Source organism: Aquarana catesbeiana, linkage group LG04 (genome assembly GCF_042186555.1).
Source record: "Aquarana catesbeiana isolate 2022-GZ linkage group LG04, ASM4218655v1, whole genome shotgun sequence".
In the NCBI taxonomy this organism is placed as follows: Eukaryota; Metazoa; Chordata; class Amphibia; order Anura; family Ranidae; genus Aquarana; species Aquarana catesbeiana.
The window spans coordinates 58,509,132-58,530,326 of NC_133327.1; the positions used below are offsets into that span (position 1 = coordinate 58,509,132).

Genomic DNA, 21,195 nt, shown 5'->3' on the forward strand with positions numbered 1-21,195 from the left:
TTTTTCCTAAAAAACAATCAAACTGTATTTATTCTGTTCCAATATTTCCATATGTGCATGATTTAGTGATGCGTAGGCAGTGTATTTAATGTTTTCCATCATTGTTGCTTGGCACATTTTATTTCAGAATCCTATATTTTGCTTGTGTAGGACCATACGGACTTAAGCTTCCAATCATTGAATAATTACAGACTAAATACGATTTACAATTTCTGAGAAAAAAAAAAGAACGAAAAAAGAAAAAAAAAACAACTTCGCTTTTAGCCTACAATCTTTAATTGTTTGTTTTACAGATGAATTTCAGGTTATATCATGTTGTTTTCGCACACAGAAATAGGGTAGTACTAAGTATTACCAGGGGAGCGGACTTTATAGGCTGAAACAATGTAGAAGTAGCAGTATAAAAATATAAATTTATTAAGAATAACAAATACATAAAAATGAGAATGAAAATTGTAACATATATGCATCTATGATTATTGCGCAGTGAGCCCTTGTATGTTTACGCGTTTCACCACTAGGCTTCCTCAGGACACGGCCAAGGTTCACAGACGAGATGGATAAGAGAATATGTTTCTCTATCTTGTTTTTGAAGTGCAAAATCATGTACAGTCACGGTAAGGTGAGTGGTGCACTTAGAAGTTAGAAAGTATATTAAGTATAGCTGAATATATGAACAGGGGCATGTGCTTGCAGTGGCTTGCTGTCTCCCAGGGGCAAGCTGTAATATTTAGATCCCAAATATACAGCGATAGGCTATTAGGCTATATATAGCCATCAGCACTGCTGAAATCAAACCCAGGATTCATTGTGGGATACCTTTCGATGGACCCCTCCCTTTCTGTGGCCGTTTCCAAAATCAGGAAAACTATTCACATGCCCCTGCCCCTTAGTACTACCCTATTTCTGTGTCTTCAATAATTCACGGACGTGGCTTATTTTTGATGCACTTCCTTTTTTGTTGTTTTCACACAATACTTAAACTTCAAAATAACCATGCATACTCTAATTTATATGATGTTGCTTAAAGTAGCTGCATAGTGCAAAGGCATCACTACACAACAGGCACCCATTTGTATTATTATCTGCAGCCTTAGAACAGCCCTGGCTACACCATCCAGAATGGATTCATATAACCTCCCCTGCTATAAAAACTATAATTTTTACAGCACATGAATAACTGGTACTGTATGTAAAGGTTCATGCACCAGTAACTGGAAGAAGTAATAGAAGTACGCCTTGTTCACACGGACATACTCTTAAAAGGTTAACACTGTGACCCCCCCCCCCCCCGCCCGCTCGCTGTCTGCCTGGCACTTACCCTCTCGGCTTGGAGCTGTGTCCTCCATGCGTCTCCTCTCCGCATCCTGATAGGCGTCCAATCACAGCCACTGCCTGTATATATGGCAGCCCCCCACACACACCTGTATATATATATATGGCAGCCCCCCACATATACAAATCTGTAAACACACAAGACTCTGGCCCCTCCCTGTACACAAACAGCCCCCCTCCCTTTCCTTCACAGCCCCTACTTGTAAAGAATTTCTTCCTACCTGGTCCCAGCTCGTTTTCACAAAGCTGACATGTTGCTCACACAGAAAAGCCCAGTACACGAGGGGTGCACATGCACATAGTAGCCAGAGGAGGCAGTAAAGAGCTCGATGTCTGAGCTCAAGGCCACAGAGAGCACACGCTCGCTGAGATTGTTTCTGTACTGCACAGCACGGCTCCCCTTCACCCGCCCTGCCTTCTTCTTTCTCGGGTGGGCCCCTTACAGTTGTAACGGCTGTACCCCCCTGATGGCGGCCCCGCACAGAGCAGGTAAGTATAACAAGTTACATAAAAAAGAATATAATATCACTTTAACCAGTTGCTGACCGCCCTATAGCACTTTTACTGTTACAGGGTGACCACACTGTGCAGGATCACGTATACAGTATATACGTAACCCTGCACTTCCAGGTATTGGGCACGAGTAGGCACCGCCCGTGGCTCGCTCCTGCTGTGATTCTACACAGCGGCCGCTGATCAGTGGGTCTCGAGGACCTGATCTCTGCCGGCACCCGCTGATCATTTTATACACAGGCAGAATGCCAATCTGTGGAAGGTATTGACCCTGTGTTCCTGCAAAGCAGGGACATGAGTCCATGCCATCCTCTAGTTGAAGCACCTCCCCCACAGTAGTAAAACACCAGCTAGGCACACAGTTAACCCTTTGATTGCCCTTGATGTTAACCCCTTCCCAGCCAATGTCATTAGTACAGTGACAGTGCATATTTTTAGCACTGATCAGTGTATTAGTGTCATTGGTTCCCAAAAAAGTGTCAAAAGTGTCAGTTAGTGTCCAATTTGTCTGATGCAATATTGCAGCCCAGCTAAAAGTCATTGATCGCCACCATTACTAGTAGAGAAAAAAAACTGAAGTTTCAAAATATATCCCATAGATTGTAGACGCTAAACTTTTGCACAAACCAATAAATATACGCTTATTGGGTTTTTCTTTTTTTTTTTTACCAAAAATATGTAGCAGAATACATATTGGCCTACATTGATGAAGAAATTTGATTTTTTACATTTTTTTTATTGGATATGTTTTATAGCAGAAAGTAAAAAATTATGTTTTTTCTTTTTCAAAATTGTCGTTTTTTTTTTTTTTTTTTTTTTTTTTATATAGCGCAAAAAATAAAAACCACAGAGGTGATCAAATACCACCAAAAAAAGCTCTATTTATGGGGGAAAAAAGACATACAGATTAATTGGTTAATTGGGTAACCGTGCAATTGTCAGTTAAAATAACTCAGTACCGGATCGCAAAAAATGGCCTGGTCAGGAAGGGGGGGGGTAAATCTTCCAAAGCTGAAGTGGTTATTGGCAGGGCCTTCCTTTCCCAGTGACAACTCTCCTCATTTCTAGTACGGGGGTCACAGGGACAGGAAGTGAGGGAAATTCTCCCCTGTAAGGTCACAGACAGAAATAACAGGAATTTTAACTCTTCCCTACACTATCCAAAACTCCAAGCAAAAAACGGAGCTGGAGTTGGGCTTAAAAGGATTCCTAAACATGAAAGTGAAATATAAATATGTTGTATGAAAATGCTTTAATGCTTCCAGCAGGCATAAATGGACGGCGCTTTATTTCCCGGGAGAAATATTTTCATTTTTACAAAGAAAATTACAGCAACCACAAATTGCTCTTAACAATTTCAAGGCTTCTTCCTAAGACCACTTGAAGATGAAATCTCCCCAAGATTACAAATATAACTTTTTTCGACTCTGTTATTACGTACCGTGAACGGAGAAAGCGGGCCAACCTTGTGGCCGTAGCGCCGTATGGCCTCTCTGATGTGGCTGGGCTGGATGGCATCACTGTTCGACTCGATCCCACCGGCTGCCGCGCTCTGCAACAGAAAAAAAAAATGAAAAAAAATGAAAAAGGCACACGAGTAGTTATTAAATCAGAAACACACAACGGGATTTCAGTGAATGGAAACGTGAGATGGCAGGCGGTGATCGGCCATTTGATGCCAAGCTTTCGCTTCCCCTCTGTATCCAGAGACTAGTTTAGTTACTGCCATATAATCCATCAAAATGAATATCCCAGTACCAAATCAGAAAAAGAATTCAACAAAACATGTCCTCAAAGAGCCTGTCACACCAGACACATAAGCAAATTTACATCATTTAGTAAAAGGGGAGCATTTTGAATTATTTTTCGACATACACGTGAAGGCGTTTAAGCAGTGTTTGTCTAACGTAGATCTAAATCCTGAATTAAATTTAGTTTGCCAAAGCACTGTGTATTATAAATCATTGCCATCATTTTAATTAACATTCTTATTTATATTATTTATTATCAGAAAAGGCTGCTTTTACAATTTTTGTCATCCTTCTTCCTAATTCTGTACTGTTGATCTCCTCCAGCCTCTTTCAGCAGCTTCCTGTCAACATGCATTTGCTCTAACATCAGCTGCACATCATTGCTCTGGACAAGCTTTCTGATGAATATTAAAGTAAAGCTATAGACAAAACTTTTTTTCCACATCATTTTGGCTAGTGTAAGGGAGGGTCATACCCCCTGTCAAGTTTACTTGTTGCCATCTGTGTCCCACTGGGGAGATTTCCCTTCACTTCCTGTCCCATAGCCAAAACAGGAAGTGAGAGGAAATCCCTGAAAATGAAAGGAATCCCTTGGGGACCCCCAGGTTATGTCCCCATTGGAAGATTTCTATTACTTTTCTGTGGACAACCCAAAATTTGGTATTTAGTTTTACTTTCAATGAGAACGGTAAACAGGACAAATAGGGAGGGTGAATCTCCCTAATGGGGGCAGAGACAGCAGTCAAAACCGACAGGTGTTCTAACCTCCACTATGTCGAAAACTAAAACAAGTTTTGCCTTTAGTTGTACTTTTTTTTTTTTTTAAAGTTGTTTTTATTGTAATTTCAAGGTAAATACAAAACAAAACAGAGCCTATTGGGCATACCCAGGCTCGGTCATTACAACTACACTCTAATACAAAGTGAGAAAAAAAAACCAAAACACTATACATATAGAGAAATATATATTCTAACTAAACCGTTGTACGCTCAACCACTTGTGCAGAATATTCAAAGTAGTCCTCTAATTCCATGTATATCCTGTAATGCCCACTTTAGTCATTCATGAAATAAGATGTACATTACAATAACATACTCATATTCCCCCCCCTCCCCATAAACTATCGAATGAGCAGCCCAGGGACGTTTATCAGATCAGGGATGCCACTTGAGCCATTCCCAATGCCTTTAGTTGTACTTTAAATATGTACTATCCTTGCACAGTGTGTATAAGTGGGGTCAATAATAGTCTCTGCTATGAGTGCAGATAACGACATAGTTAGTCTGGTTGAAAAAGACACAAGTCGATCTAGTTCAACCAATAACAACGCATACACATAATTGGGAGAGCATTGTCATCCCAACTCCACAAAGTGCCTAAACAAGGACATCCATGGAAGGACCACCAGGTATTCTTTTACTAGACAACTGTACTTTGTACAGTTGTTCTTTATTAAATTCATCCATCCTGTGAGTGCACACCACTAGAAAAAATACTTTCAGTCTCGATCCAGCTATCTTTACTATACAAACCCGCTAGTAGCTCCACATTCTCTCTTCTAAAAATGCTTGCTTCATACTGCACATGTGCACTGGAGCCTCATTATTTATATGGGAAATCTGTACTCGGAGCTACTGCCCATGAGTACAGCTTCCCCATACGAATGGGCGAAGTGCGCATGTGTAGTACGAAGTGTACAGGAGAAAGGCTGTTCAGTTCTAAACAGGGTTGCACAGCGAATATCGTTGGATTGGGGCTAAAGGTATTTGTCTTAAAGAGGAACTGCAGTCTGCTCACATAATTTGTAATAAAAACATCTTTGCTATTCTGAAGCTTCCCTCCAACCACTTTGCATATTACTTTATATATACCGTGATTCTGTACTTGCCAAATATGCTGCAGAAATCTCCCTCCACTGAGTCTGGCTGCAGTCATTTTAACTGTGGGCAGCTGAAGCTGCTGTCTGTTCACTTCCTGGGTTTACGCAGACACACAGAGGCACACCTCCAGCTCTGCAGCTCTCATTGGCCCTCTAATGACTCATCCCCCCCTCCCTTCCTGGCAAACTCTTACGAGAGTAAGAGAGGGACCTGTGCATGATGTCGTAAGCCTTGGCTAATGACCAGACAAGAAACAGGAAGTGGGCTGTATAATTACTGGCAGAAAAAAATAAATGTTTTACTATCCAAAGTTAAGACAACAAGGGGGGGGGGGTTAATAGATGGAAAAATGGAGAAATGACTGAAGTTCTGCTTTAAGTATACTTAGGAGAGTGGAGAAATGTATTATAGACGTTTGTACAAAGGTAGAGCAGTTCCTTTAATTAAAAATCAGCAAATTTTCAAGGATTGAAAACTAATTTTGGATTTTTTTTTTCAGGCTGGTTTCCCTCCGACCAGCAATGAGTATTGAGGATTGCAAATTAGAGATTGCTGCAGAGGATTGCTCCCTTGACGGGAAAGACGCTTCAAGCTGGTTTATAATTTGACCGGCAAAGAAAGTTGAGGAGTTACTTTAGCACATATACAGTGGTAAATAATAAACAGAGATGTACTGAAAATGTGGAGAAAAAAAAGAACGGATTGAAGATTTAAGTTGAAGATATACATCTGATGATATTGTGGAACACAATCACTGTGGACACTAATTTGGGACTTTGGTTATATTTGAAAATTTTTTGGAAGTAGCACTGAACACTTTTTAGTTTTAATCCCATTTCTTTTTTGGGCACGGGAATTATTTTGCAAGGAATTTTTTTGTGAAACTGATTTATTTTATGATTAGATGATCGATAAGGAGTTTTTTTTTAAATAACAGTAGATTGGTACTTTATTTGTAATAAGAAAGCACCTGAGATGGAGGGGTACGATTTTGAGAGTGGATTTGAGATTAGAATTGGTAACACATTAAGGCTGGCCATACATTATACAATTTTCTTCTACAATTTTTCTTTTAGATTTACCAAAATCATATACCGGTAATATGAGGTCAAACCTAAACACTTTCAATTTGTATGCAATCAGGCAGGCCTTGCACTGCATAGATGAAGGTAAATCTAAAGAAAATTAAATGAGAAAAATGTATAATATTTGGCCAGCTTTAGAGCGATACATTTTCAATACACTGAAAGCACGGACTACAGCACGTTTAACAAAAGTAACACTTTATTTTCATCAAAAAAGTAATTACAACAAAATAACAAAAAACACATTGCAATAAGCTTTCTTGTTTCACAGAACTGTCACTTTACCAATAAAAATTTGGAATTACACCAATGTGTTAAAGCTTGAATAAAATCCCATTGTCCCAATGGATAGAGTATACACGCCGTACTCTTTCTTAAGGGCGCTTTCACACTGCTCTTTAGCAAAACCACAGTAAAAACACATATGCGTTTTTACCGTGATTTTGCTTTGTTTCAGATGTGTTTTCTGTGCACTTCTGGTGCTTTTTTGGGTTGCCTGTAATTGTGAAAAATGGATGCGAATCACAAAGGCACCAAAATGCAAATCGCAGTGCGTTTTTACTGCAATTTCTATTCATTTCAATGGGAAGCTGCGTTTTTGGTGCAGTTTTCAAAACCGCACCAAAGATGCAACATGCAGGCTTTTTTAAAATGCACTGCCCCTGTAATGCAGTGGTGTAAAGAGTCCCATTGGACTTAAAGGGAAACATTTTTCTTGCAAAAAAACGCAGGAAAAACATATGAGTGTTAAAGGGCCCTATGTCTCCAAGTATCTTTCTTTGATGTGCATTTTCTTTGCCTTTTAAGCTGATCCTATTGGGTTGTGACCATTATTGTTGGGGTCACTGTGATGTCTAATGTACCTGAAGTTTTTCATAGAAACCATTTGTTTCTTTTGTCTTTAATATGAACGCTTCTTTTCATTATTTGGATTAATGTCTGTTCCACCCTGTGTGGCGGGTTGTTTCTATGTTCTAAGGTGGAAAAAAGCTTTCTAAATAAAATCTAATTTATAAAAAAAAAAAAAAAATGAATGCATCTGTACTAAATATATAGGATGTGGCACGGGTAGAGGCCTTCTTTTTTAAAAGATTGAATGAGATTTTAGTGATCTGGTATAGATCGATGAATTAACCCCATGTATAATATAAAAATAATTCCTTTTTTTAATGTAAAAAATCTATTGAAAAAAAAAATGTTTGCACAGCTTTTGTCTCCTTGATATATCACTAGTTTCTAGTTGCCAACACCAGTCAGAATCTATGGAGGAGAGCAGGAAAAAAAAAAAAAGCTTTGGAAAATGGTGATAAAATACGCACTCATAAGATGAAATACAAATTTATGAAAATTTAGCTGTTTAATAGCTGTACATCTATTTCAAATGGAAAAATTATTTTATTCCAATATGATGTATAATTTCATAAAAGACATGGATGTGAAAATGAAGCTATAAAACAACAAGCAAATGCAAAAATAACTCATTTTGAGCTTATGTTATCCTGTGCTAATTTGTGTTACCTCCTCATATACAAATTATAAATACACATGTACAGATTTTGATAAAACAGAGATGAAACAAAGTGGTTTATTACAATTGATGTATTTTTCTGTTGTGAATAGATGTGCAGATTCAGCACGCACAGCACTGCCTCCTGTAAGACTGCTCCTAACTGCAGTAAATCAATTTAATTTTGTGTCTCGTGGACCTGCAAGAATGTTGTCCCCGATGAAAAGTCCTGAAGGCCAGGTTCTGCCAACAGAAATAATTAGGCAACACTAACTCTTGCAGACTCGGACAAATATAGTCACAATTAATCTCCTACAAACTGTATACACGACGACTCCAAAGAGATGTAAAAATAACACACCATTCATGTTTGCCCTGCAATTTGCATAAACCACGACGTAAAAAGAAAAATGTTCAGCTTGATGTTTTTTTTTTTTTTTTTTTCTCTCAGACGGCAGAACGGGTCAGACCACCAGTACCATCTCTCGTCGGTCGGCTGTAAAATGTCCTTTGATGACTGTTCCATGGGCTCCTGTATAATTTAAAAAGACTAATTTGCAAACAGATTTTTCCTCTATTAAAATGCCATTTTCCTTAATTTTCATTTTTTTTTGTCATGGAATTACTGGGGTTTTTTTGGCCTTCTTGGAAAAAGCAATGCGATCTGTTTTAAAGAGGCTCATTATTGCAATATGAATGAAAAGATGTCGTAGAAATGTCAGGCCGTGCCAGGCAGTGGCGGCGGGGTAATTGAGTTGAAGGTTATGGTAGCTGAGCGTACGGATGTGCCGCTATGCAAACAAATTGTTCACACACGCCGTACATATCATTAGCTTGTTATATTTCCAGTAACTAACATTTTCAATCTGGACAAATAAATCTAGTTTCCCCATCGTCATTATTCACAGTGGACTAGAAGGGCAAAATAAACCAACGGCTTTTTCAAATTGAGGAAAGTTATGGCCTTGTCCAAAGAGAACAGACTTAAAAGGATCCAAATATGCAAATAAATTATACTACATATATACTCAGAAAAGAGTGTGTAATTGGAATATCTGCATTTTATTTTTAATAAACTTTTATCCTTGTTGTATTTATCATATAGAGTTAAAGCTTCAGTGGCCATCTTCAGCACTACAAACACAACTTACTTTAGGTCTGATGTAAAACCACCACTGAACAAGATTAGATCTGCTACCCCCACTGGACATCCACAGGCAAAATAAGCCTGTGGTACCAGATTCTGACTTGCAATAGATTTGGCCTTCCACAGATATGGAATATGTGGCAAAATTAACATATCAATTACTGTTCCATTTGTCACTGGTGTGTGTTAAACAACTCACCTTTTTAGTTTTGCCTGTAATACTCCTTATTTTCCCTGAAGTATTGGTGAAACATATCGGGATCGGGATTTGGATTTGGATTATAGTTAGATAGCACTTTGTTGCACTAATTTAGGAATATGGATGGAGAGGAAAGAAATATGCGGGAAACATAAATCAGAAAGGGTCCTCCAATATAATAACTATCCCTTCCTGTCCCTATAGCCTTCTATGTCTGAAGGCAAGATGCATTAGAGTATGAGCTGTCAACCATGTTATACATAGCTTTAACAAAGACATCAAGAATTAAAGTGTATCTTTAGCCACTTGTTTTGTTTCTTTTTCAGTTTAGGATAATGTGGGGAAGGATAGAACTCATCAGGTTTTACTAAAGGCTCCATTAGTGAGACTCACTTCCTATACTGCCTTTCTGGTAAAAAGATTGCCGCGCATGCCCCACCACCCCCCCCCCAGGGCAGAAAGTGAAGAAAAATCTCTCTGACAGCAACACAGAAGGAAAATGGGATTTTGACTTAGGCTGGCCATACACCATACAATTTTCTTGTTCAACTTTCCTTTAGATTTACCAAATCCATATAATATAAGGTCAAACCAAAACCCTTTCAATTTGTATGCAATCAGGCAGGCCCTTGCACTACATAGTTGAAGGTAAATCTAAAGGAAATTGAATAAGAAAACTGTATAGTGTATGGCCAGCCTTACATTCTAAAATCCCTTTCTTAGAGTACATCACATGACACAGGAGAGTTCATTCTTAGACTATTGGGTTATGCTCCACCTCTAGGTGACTGGACACTGGCAAATACAAACATTGACAGCATAACCCCTCACAATCTAAGCATTGCCTCAGTTTTGTCAGCAAGCAATATCAGATTGAAACCACAGGAGAGGAGACCTGTGTCCTGTAATGTACTCCAAGAAGGGTATTCAGCAGGTAAGTAAAAAATCCAGGTTTACGACTATATCATGTGGAATCCACCCTCATGCAGAAGTGAATAGAGGGGCATTCCAGGAAACTCACCTCTTGCACCTTGGATTGAAGGGTCTGAAGCTTTTCCTGGGCAAGGAAAATGAATTTTAGGGCTGTGTCCAGGATGAGACCCACATATTCAGTTGGTGTGATGGCTTCAGGGTTAACTTTGATATTGAGGGCCAGCCGATGTCCTGAAGGACTTATATGGTCTGCTGCACATTAGCCCTGAGGCCTTCTTTTTCAGAATGCTCCTGCAGGAGTAGATCATCTAGATACCACAAAATGGGGACCCCCCCCCCCCCCCCGGCTTGCCAAAGTGCCAAAACTGGGGCCAGAACACCTGTGGTGCTGTAGCTAGGCAAAAGAGCAGAGTCACAAACTGAAAATGTTGTTCTCACACTGAAATGCGAAGGTAGCGCTTATATAGGGAAAGTAGGCAAATACTTACCTTACAGATTCCTTTAGGGAACTTTTGAACATGTAAGAACTGGTTCAAGTGCTTCAGGTCCAGAATGGGGTGCACTTTTCCATCTGGCTTAGGCACCATGAACAGCCTATGCTGTAGGAGCTCAGCAATCTATGAAGTGTGACAATTTAATTCCCGTAATGCCCGTGGTGTAGCACTATGGTGAGGAGTCACAAAGCCATTTGCACTCGCATGTTCTAACTTGCATTCGCCTGGGTTGCAGGCCAGTTAACTCAGCTTTTACGGAGTAGTAGAAGAAATAAGACGTGTGTGTGTTGCGCTCTTGGTGGAAAACAAGTGACGGGAATCTGAAGCAGCGGAATAACATCAAGTTTGGTGTAAAAGCTGGCAAAAGTGCAAGTGAAACTTTAGTTCTGTTACAAGGGGGGTTATGGCGAACATTCCATTAATAACTCAAGTGTTTTTGAATGCCATAGGAGGTTAAGGATGGGTGGGAAGTTGTCCATGATGATGCAAGAAGAGAACAGCCAAAAACACAAAGGACAGATGCAAATGTGGACAGAGTGTGAACCCTTTATATGCTCAGATCAAAAATTGAGTTTGCAAATGATGGGAGAAAAATTTAACATGAACAGGAACATAGTAAGGCGGATTCTGGCGTGAGAAAGATTTCCACAAAGATGGTGCCTCAAATTTTGACAGAAGATCAGAAAGCAAGTTGTCTTCAAATTTTATCCGATCTTTTGAAGAATGCAGAAGTGTTTGATAGTGATTGGCTCCATGGTCCATGGCTGATGTGCAGAAAGCAAATGTTTTGTTTTCTTGGATCTGAATAAGTCTGGGTCCTGGAGCCTTTGTAGGTGGGAAAAAGCCTCCATTCTTAGGTCTGCACCTTACTTTGCAAAGCCGCATACACATGCTTAAATTTTCACACGACCGAACGTATGACAGAATACAACGTCAGAAGTGACGTAATGTGTTAAATAATTTTGTACGCATTCCTTTGTTTCTGAGTATGCGTAATCTTGCTCAAATTATTTTTTTCGCACGAAACCCGTACTAATGAAATGAAAATCGAACTTTGAGTTCACATCTGACAAAAATTTTATAGTCTGCACATGCAGCTTTTATCTAACCAAAAAGCAAAATCGGCTGTCGAAAGCACCGTACTAACAATCCGAAAATTGTCAGACAGATCGTCGTACAAATTTTTCCATCCAATTTTCATATCGTGTGTACAGGCCTTTAGTCTCAACTGTACACATGTTTACATGTGTGAGCTAACTGATGCTCAGCTTGCACTCCGTAGCTGAATTTTTTTTTTTATAAGTGTATTAAACATAGAGGGTGCAAGGTTACAAAGGTTAATGGGAGGAAGAGGTTAGACTTCACAGCACAAGTGGCGGGGAGAAGGTATGAACTCAAAAACTTCATGACATGTAATACTGAGGAGGTTGTTTATATGTTAGAGTGCTCGTGTCAGAAACAATATATAGGGTGAATGTCTAGGCAGCTACATGTGCAGGTGAGGGAACAAATTAATAACATTAAAAAAGGACTAAAAAACCCATTCTGTTTCCTAACACTTCAGGGACCCTACTTGTCTGAAATTCTGGGCGGTGGAAATAGTTAACACACACTGTTGAGGGGGACACCCTTACATTTACCACACTTATAAAAACCTTTCAGCCATGGGGTGTAAGCTGATCCATTTGCGTGACCTACCATTAGCAGATTAAGCAGGCTGGTGGGTTGTTTTTGATCATGGACACAGATGAGATCAGTAGATGGCGGTGTGTTCATTCTGCCCCTGACTGATAGCTCATTGTTTCTGGGTTTTTGATCTCGAAGGAACTGTGGGGTAATTTCCTGTTTGGGGAGGAGACCCCCCCTGATCGTATCACTTCCGGTGTCTAAGATGGAAAGGTTGTGGAGCGTAACCCGTACAAGATTTGGAGCCGTGCTGTGGGTATGAGAATACTGACTGTACTAATCACTATGACCCATGTTTATTCATGCTGAGATACATAGCACTGTGGGTGTTATTTAAATGAAAGTGATGATATTCAGAGAGCACTATTGTGGTCCAATTCTATTGTTGCATGCAAAGTAGCCGTGGTAAGGAATACTGAGGAGGAATGAGCAAGAGGAATAGCTGATGCCACGTATGCCCAAGGTTGAGCAACAAGCGTGTTATGACCTTGATCTGAGGAAGGAAGAGATAAATCACATCATGGTGATGGAGAAAATACAGCTTTATTGAACATTGAAGGACCATTATATTGTTTTGAATTAAGGGCTGTCACATTATTTGATGGGATTGTGCTGCATTGTGGAAAATGTTATATAACCTGTATGTATATAGCACAGGGAGAGAGAGGTGTTTTAGGACAAGAAATTCTATATTCATTATGCCGGATTCCTTTTATTTGCTCTTTGGACTACTAATACTCATCAGCATGTGGAAATCTCTTTCCTTTCCCATTCATCAACACACAGAGTAGCCAACTCTCATTGGAAGACTTATTGTAGTTTGTGTAGAGCCACTCTTGCATATCCACTCGGTCTTGGGAGTTTAACTGTTTGATGGAAAGGGTGGCAATCGATTGGTCCTAATTGTTTTTATATGATCCGGTTTCATTCCACATACCAAGAACACTCTCTAAGTACAATGTATGTAATTTTCCCTATGCTTTTCTATGATGCCAATGTGTATATGTGCTAATATGTTGTGACTCTTACCATAGATCACATCACACTATCTGCAGCGTTATCCATGAAGAAGCTGCTATTTGACTTAGAAATGCATTGGATACCCATATGCGATCTCTGCATGTATAACCCAAACAAGTTTAGGTTAGAGGAAAAAAGATTTAATCTCCAAATACAGAAAGGTTTCTTCACAGTAAGAGCTGTGAAAATGTGGAATAGACTCCCTCCAGAGGTGGTTCTGGCAAGCTCAGTAGATTGCTTTAAGAAAGACCTGGATTCTTTCCTAAATGTACAGAATATAACTGGGTACTAACATTTATAGGTAAAGTTGATCCAGAGAAAATCCGATTGCCTCTCGGGGGATCAGGCCCTTGCTATAGCAAATTGGATCATGCTTTGCTGGGGTTTTTCACCTTCCTCTGGATCAACTGTGGGTATAGGATTGTGTATATGGCATTGTATTTTTTTTTTTTTTTTTTTGGTTGAACTACATGGACTTGTCTTTTTTCAACCTGACTAACTCTGTAACTATGTAAGTTTATATATACTGTATTTTTTTATTATTTTGTATTCATTCTACTATGTGGGATTTTTAATACTGTTTGCATACTAAGTTTTTACGGAATTCAAATAAAATGTATACATTTGGGGGAACTAAACCTTTCGCAAAATTTTGACATAGGGATGTGGCCTGTACAGCATAAAAACCTACAATATTTGCTAACATCGCTGAATAAAGACACTTCTGAGGTGAATTACACTGGCTGAAATGAGCAATCATTTCAAGAGTTCTGAACAAATACTAAAGCAACTAATGGAGGAATGTTGGAATAGTTCAACTCAACCTTAGTAAAAATGTTGCTATAGATTTGAAAAGGGCGGGAAAGGGTAAGCTGGCCGTACATTGATCAAATTTTAATCAGTATGTGCCTGTCTCTGTTCAAGAGAAGTTGATCAATGTTAATGGAACAGGATGGAAAACTTTTGTTGATCAGTTGCTGAAGTCACTGATCAGTGTGTTCTGACAGTGGCGGGTCCTGCTGCCTGACTGAACAAAAAAACAAAAAAAGTGCACTGCCAGCGTTAGAATCTGTATCAAGTTATTATCGCATCTTTTTTTACTAATTTGGGAGATTTGCCCTTACTTCATATCTCCCTGCTACCAGAATAGGAAGTGAACAGTATCTCTTAAACAGGAACATAACAGGAAAAAAAAAGCCCAAAAAAACAAACAAACTGGCTAATTGCACTACAAACCCATTCTAAATAACAACCCACAGCAGCTAAAAAGGTGATAGCGAGAGCAACTTCTGATTCAAGAGAAGAAAAGCCTCATAATAGGCCCAGCACTGATACATGGGACCCTCAGACAGCTCGGACAACTTGGTCTGCAGGTTGCACAGGGCTTTTTTTTTCCCTTCCCGTGTGGCCAAAAAAGCAATAAAAAAATTTAAAAATATTAAAAGAAACGTTTTAAGCAGAATATTGATGAGATTGAACCTTTGTCAGGGTTTCATTGTCGTGCCTCCACTGGGTATATTTCCCAATTCCCTCCCCTTCCTGTCCCTGTCGCACACTAGGCCACAGGGTATATGTCACAAACAGATATACAGGCAAGCTTCAAAACCTTACAGAATTTCTAGTTCTTCCTCAATTTATTTTAAATATAATATGTTGGTTGAAGTTGCGCTACAATAAAATTAATGCAAAAAAGCAACAAAGGGGTTGAGAAGCACAGTAACCGATCCGTTTATAGTTCACTGTACTCAGATCAATAATCAGGAAGACTGATTAGTCTCGGTATTGCTTATTGTCATTACTTTCTTAGATATGCCCCTCCCACCCATTACTGTTAAAATTAGTCTGCATTGTCAGCTTTGGACTCTCATAGCATTTTACAGTAAATCTCTGCCCTCAAAGGCAATCTGTAACCTATTTTGCGCTCCATTCAATATGCCACATGGGTGTGGGTGTTTACTTTAGTAATATAATGGATGGGTAAATATAGTGACTTGACCTGACCATGTTGTGGTCAGATAATGGAGCTTGCGTCAATACAGCAAAGATAGGAATATTTAACTGTGTCAGGACATGTGCTTGCAATCATCTTTCTTCTGTTTATTTCCATTACAAAAAATCTTACCACAAAAGCTGCCTGTAACGCTCATGGATGCCAGTAAGGAGCAACCATCCTTTCCACAAGAGGAAGAGTAGGCTTTGTCAGAACATCTGCTTCACCATTACCAGGATTAATCATTGCATTGAGATAATGACCAGAAGACATCTAGGCCAAGAGAGACTACAGCTGGAAGACCATTATGGCTACTGCAAGTCATTTATTGTGTTCTTCAGGCCTTTGATCAGAAGTTCACCCATCACAAACTTGTAAATATCAAAGTAACAGTAGTTATTGCATTTCTAAGGCCTGAATGAACTCTGTCTGCCTTGCCTACAAGCTCCTGATTCTGGCAACTTTTAGATCATTCCCTGCCAACCCATAATCCAGGTAAGTCATATCAGTGGCCAAGAGGGAGATACACCATTGGACAATGGGCCAGTGAGGGGAGTGCCCACAGCTCCCAGAAGGTGAGTTCTCAGACTACACAAGGAAGAATTTGAGAGGAACTAAAGGAATAAGTAGGTCTTGCAGCTCTTCCAGTCTGTGCCAATATTCATGGCTGGCGCCAGCATAAGGCACCTTAGTCAAAGCCCTGGAGGCTGCTGAGTCTGGCCGTGAGTGGAGGTGGCGGAGCCCACCCCCAGTATACATTCACCTTGTGGCTGGGATGTTGATCGGGGGATGGTGAGCAGGCAGTTCACCACTGTCTGACGATCCAGCCCACAGAGACAGAATGGAGAGGGCTGAGCTGTGTATTGGGGCTGGCCTGGTATAGAGCAAGTTCCAGAATTCTGCAGCTAGATCCGGGATCCTCCTCTGTGTCTTCCAGCACCCGCCACTGAAAATCCAGCCCATAGGGGAGGGAGAGCAGCTTGGGAGTGTAAACAGGCAAGGGGGAGGAAGGGGAATGTGGTGATGCTAAATACCATGTCTTGGGGAAGGAGGGCTTGGTGGTAGAATGGCATGCTCACCGACCGCCAATGCAGGAGGGGTGGTTGACACTAAAGTTTGGGGTTATTAATGCAGCGACTGACACCATAGTTGGAGGTTATTACTACAGCCACTGACATCATAGATGGAGGTTATTATTGCAGCCACTGACCCCAGAGTTGGGGGTTATTATTGTGGCCACTAACACTGATACTCGGAGTTATTAGTGTGGCCATGGAAATTTATGATGGGGGTTATTATTGCAGCCACTGAGCCACTGTAGCTTACTGGAGCGCAAAGTGTATTCCATATTGTGGTTGCAATGTCGAGGGGAGGGTGGTGGCGGGAGGATGGTTGGGGGGTACCAAAATGCACCTTCGCATATGTAGACAAAAATCCTTGCACCGTCCCTGCCAATAATTCTTTGATATTTACAAATTAACAAAAGTTTCACTTTAAATGAATCTATATTAGAGATTATGACATACAAATACTGTATAAGGATTGTAAATGTCCTCACTACACCTCTCTCCACTATATCTGCATCTTCACTGTTTAAGGAATTTTTGTATTGTGTTACACCCCTTGTAGGCTTATACATAAACTGTAAAGTGTAACTAAAGGCAAAACTTTTTTTGTATTATTTTGAAAAGAGTGGAGAGGGGTTAGAACACCTGTCAGCTTATATTGCTGTCTGTACCCCATTAGAGAGATTCACCCTCTCTATTTGTCCTGTTTACAATTTTCATTGAAAGTGAAAATAAAACAAAATCCCAAATTTTGGATTGTCCCCAGAAAAGTAGGGGGACATCTTCCAATAGGGACATTAGTCCTGGTGACCCTGGTGTCACCACAGGATTCCCTCACTTTGGAGGGATTCCTTCTCATTTCCTGTTTTGGCTATGGAATGGGAAGTGAAGGGAAATCTCCCCATTGGCACACAGATGGCAAAAAAAAAAAACTGACAGGGGTTATAGCCCTGCCTTACTCTATCGAAAATGAAAAAAGTTTTGCCTTTAGTTGCACTTTAATTGCAGACTTTGTCCCTAAAATACTGCACTGTATCACATCACAGCAGGGCTATATTTGGAGACCATGCTGCCTTGGTTATTGCACTCATTGGCAATAGCGCCACCCCTTTTTGACATGAACTTTTAAAACAAAACTTAAAGAGGAAGTAACATTCCACACATTACTTTTACATATAGGTAAGCCTATAATAGGGCTTACCTATAGGTAGTGTTAATATCTCCTAAACCGGCATGAACCCGGAAGCAAGACGGGTGAATGGGATTGGAGCCCGCTGCAGCTCTGAGATCTCGGCGTGGGAGGGCTTAGTTTTAAGGTAAGTTTAACATAATGTGCTAGTAAGCGATGCATACTAGCACATTATGCCTTTACCCTGCAGGGTGTAAAAAAAAATAAAGTCCAGCGGTTTACAACCACTTTAAATGAGTTCTTGAAGGCAGCATTCAAATCACTTGTACTGTATAAGCAAAGCTACAACTGAACTGTATGTTTCAAAATTCGGGAAGACTGACAGCATGCAGATGAGCTACAGAGGGTCCTTTGGCTTTTCTCATCAACCTCCACAGTCCTGCTGATATAATGCCAAGTTTACCATAAGTCCCATATAAAGGAAACAAAACCAAACACAGACTTTTAATATATTTTCACCAGATCTCTTCACAGCAATATGTGGAAGGGGACCTGTATCTTAAAAGCGTTCTATGATTTTCACGACAGTTACCCATTGTATAATCTTCAGCTCCTTCTGTTATTTTGAAAGAAAGGTTTATATTTGATTAAAAGAAAAACTTGGAAATATTCACACTTGAAAATTTCATTCTTAAAATCAACACATTTCTGCTTACAAATGAAATGGAGATATGCATATATAATGTCTACCTTCTTTCTTTTCCTCTGCTTGGACTTGGCAGATTCTGGGGTTTGCGCGCCATTACCCAAGGGACCAGGCTGGTTTTTGCCCATATGTGGTGTTCCAGATGATGGTGGAGTTGGCGTGGCAGGAGGAGTGTTCTCTGGAGTCTCTGGATTACTTTTCATTGGTTGTGGCTGGAAAAGAGGCTTTCAGAACAGGCAACATTAGTATACCACCATCTGTATTTAAAAAGGACTATGCTGTGCATAAACATCTGGAGATCAGCTGCAACACAAGTAAAAATATATTCCTCCCCCAGTACTTCCCACCACACACAAATATATACTTGATCTATGACCTATATCCAATTAAAAATGAAGCCATTGTGGGCAGCAGATTGTGAGAAACCTCATCTGCACTGAAGATGACATCTTCTTTTACCCAATGTATTCAGTTGGTGGGTGTCTTTCAAAATAAAGCCACCACAGGTATACTCTATAAAAATGGGACAAGAAAAGCTTCCACTCTACCCACAGACTTTATCTGATGCTTTCCTTCATTATTTGCTGGTCTCAGAAAAATTACAAGGTCCTAGCTGTTTTGCAAAAGATTTCCACTTTTCTTCCACAAATATTCTGAGACTCTCCCCATTTACTGTAACTTCTCAATCCAGAGCACTGTTAGGCAACCTGTTATGCCTGGTACACATGACCGGTTTTGCCGTTGGAATAAACGGAATTCCGCTCAAGCTGTCTTGCATACACAGGGTCACACCAAATTCCGACCGTCCAGAACGCGGTGATGTACAACACGTATGACAGGACTAGAAAACGGAAGTTCAATAGCCAGTAGCCAATAGCTTCCGTCTTGTACTTGCTTCAGAGCATGCGTCGTTTTTGGTGCGTCGGAACAGCATACAGACGAGCGGTTTTTCTGATAGTAATGTGTTCCGTCGGAAAAATATAGAACATGTCCGTCTGAATTTTCGATGGAAGAAGTCCGATGGGGCATACACGAGGTCAGAATATACTATGAAAAGCTCCCATCGGACGCTGTCGGAAATTCAGTTCATGTGTACGTGGCATTAGACTGTACAGGCCCCAAATGCAGCTCCCCTACATGATATCATTCCAATTTAACCTGACCAGATATAGGAACAGAAAGGAACACCGGAACAAGTTTAACGTGGGGCTGATGTCCATGTACATGTTGATAGATATACAGTATATTTGGAGGATTCCATTGGTGAGATATCACCATAACAATTCAAGCTATGTCCAAAAGCTACAGCCTTTAAAAAGGTAAATTACATTGTGCTCCTTGATGGACTCATAATAAAGAACAAATAATGGAAGAGTCCAACTCTGACAGTTATTACCTTGTTGGAGGTAGTTGCAGAAAAACAAATATTTAATGAATCAGTGAGCAAAAGTATCCATAAAACAGAATTTCACCCAAAAGGAGAAGTTCCACTTGTGTGCACCCCCCCCCCCCCCCTCCACTGCCACATTTGGCACTTTTTGGGAGGGGAGTGGGAACCGGCTCCCACTTCCAGTCAGACGCCGCGGAAGTTGAGACCCCCCTCCTTCCCCCACAGCCTTCTGGGACACATCACAGGTCCCAGAAAACTGCGGGGCCATTCACAAAGCGCAGCACAGTTCACGCATTCACAGTAGGAAACTGTGAACCGGAAGGTTTCACTGCCGGTTTCCCTTAGTCAAGATGCAGGAGCCTGGACCCGAATGATGAATCGGCTCGGTGAGGACATCACTGGATCCCTGGACAGGTAAGTGTCCTTATATTAAAGGTCAGCAGCTACAGTACTTGTAGCTGCTGACTTTTAATTTTTTTTTGGGGGGGAGACTGGAGCTTCTCTTTAAGGGCTCACACACCACAATTGCAGCATTCCAGAAGCATTTTTGCATAAGCACACACTTTAAATGCGTTTTTGAAAGATTTCCAATGTAGTGCAGTGTGTTTTTTTCCCTTCTTTTTGACACCTGAGAAGTCATTATTTTTATTAGGATGTTGTGCATTCTGGTGCTGCCCAGTGTGTCTATGACTATTTTGATGTGTTTCGGGTAAAAAAATTAAGCAGGTTGCACTTCTGTTGAAAGTGCTGGAACGGACCACACTGGTGTAATCTAGAACCTTTGGAATACATTGTAAACTTTGTGCATGCAGTTTAAAAACACACTGGAAAGCATCCGATGTGAACCAGCCCTGAAGCCTGAAAGTAAGCGAAAGGGGGGTGGTTTTTGAAAGACAACCTGACACTTTTCCCTAAATGATTAGCTAAGTAACTAGGCATTGTGACTTCCCACGACAGAGGTATTCATTCCAATAATTTGTGATTTAATATACGCTGTTAATATTACTAAATTACCATTCTCATAAACCTAAGATAGACCTTTTTATATGAAATCACAAGCGGTTGAAAACATGGTATAAGAAAAAAAAAAGATGTTAATGCTTACCTCTGTAGGATTACGGTTCTGCAAGTAGGCAGCAGACATGGCATGGGAGAATGGATCACAGGCCTTTGGAGACATATCCTGCTTCACAAGCAAAGCCAGGTCCACCAACTACAATGATGTAATGATTTCTCGCATTAGATTAACAATAAAATATTCTGGCTTAGTACAACTGACATTTCCTCCTAGTTTATATTTTTTGATGTTAGTGGTGAGATGTCTGCAAGAGAGTCTCACTAGCTTATAGTAACTCACTCACAA

At 40.2% G+C, this 21,195-nt stretch overlaps 1 protein-coding gene across 3 annotated transcripts in view; it reads right to left on the reverse strand.

Annotated features, from left to right (window-relative positions):
• The window catches only part of SUPT3H (SPT3 homolog, SAGA and STAGA complex component), a 727,450-nt gene that overhangs the window by 135,721 nt on the left and 570,534 nt on the right, over positions 1 to 21,195 (reverse strand). For all 3 annotated transcript variants that reach the window (XM_073625237.1, XM_073625238.1, XM_073625239.1), the window contains 3 exons: positions 20,938 to 21,045; positions 18,487 to 18,666; positions 3,290 to 3,400 (listed from right to left, as the gene is read on the reverse strand). In XM_073625237.1, coding sequence (XP_073481338.1) covers positions 3,290 to 3,400; positions 18,487 to 18,666; positions 20,938 to 21,045 — 399 coding nt within the window. The remainder of the gene's footprint in view (positions 1 to 3,289; positions 3,401 to 18,486; positions 18,667 to 20,937; positions 21,046 to 21,195) is intronic.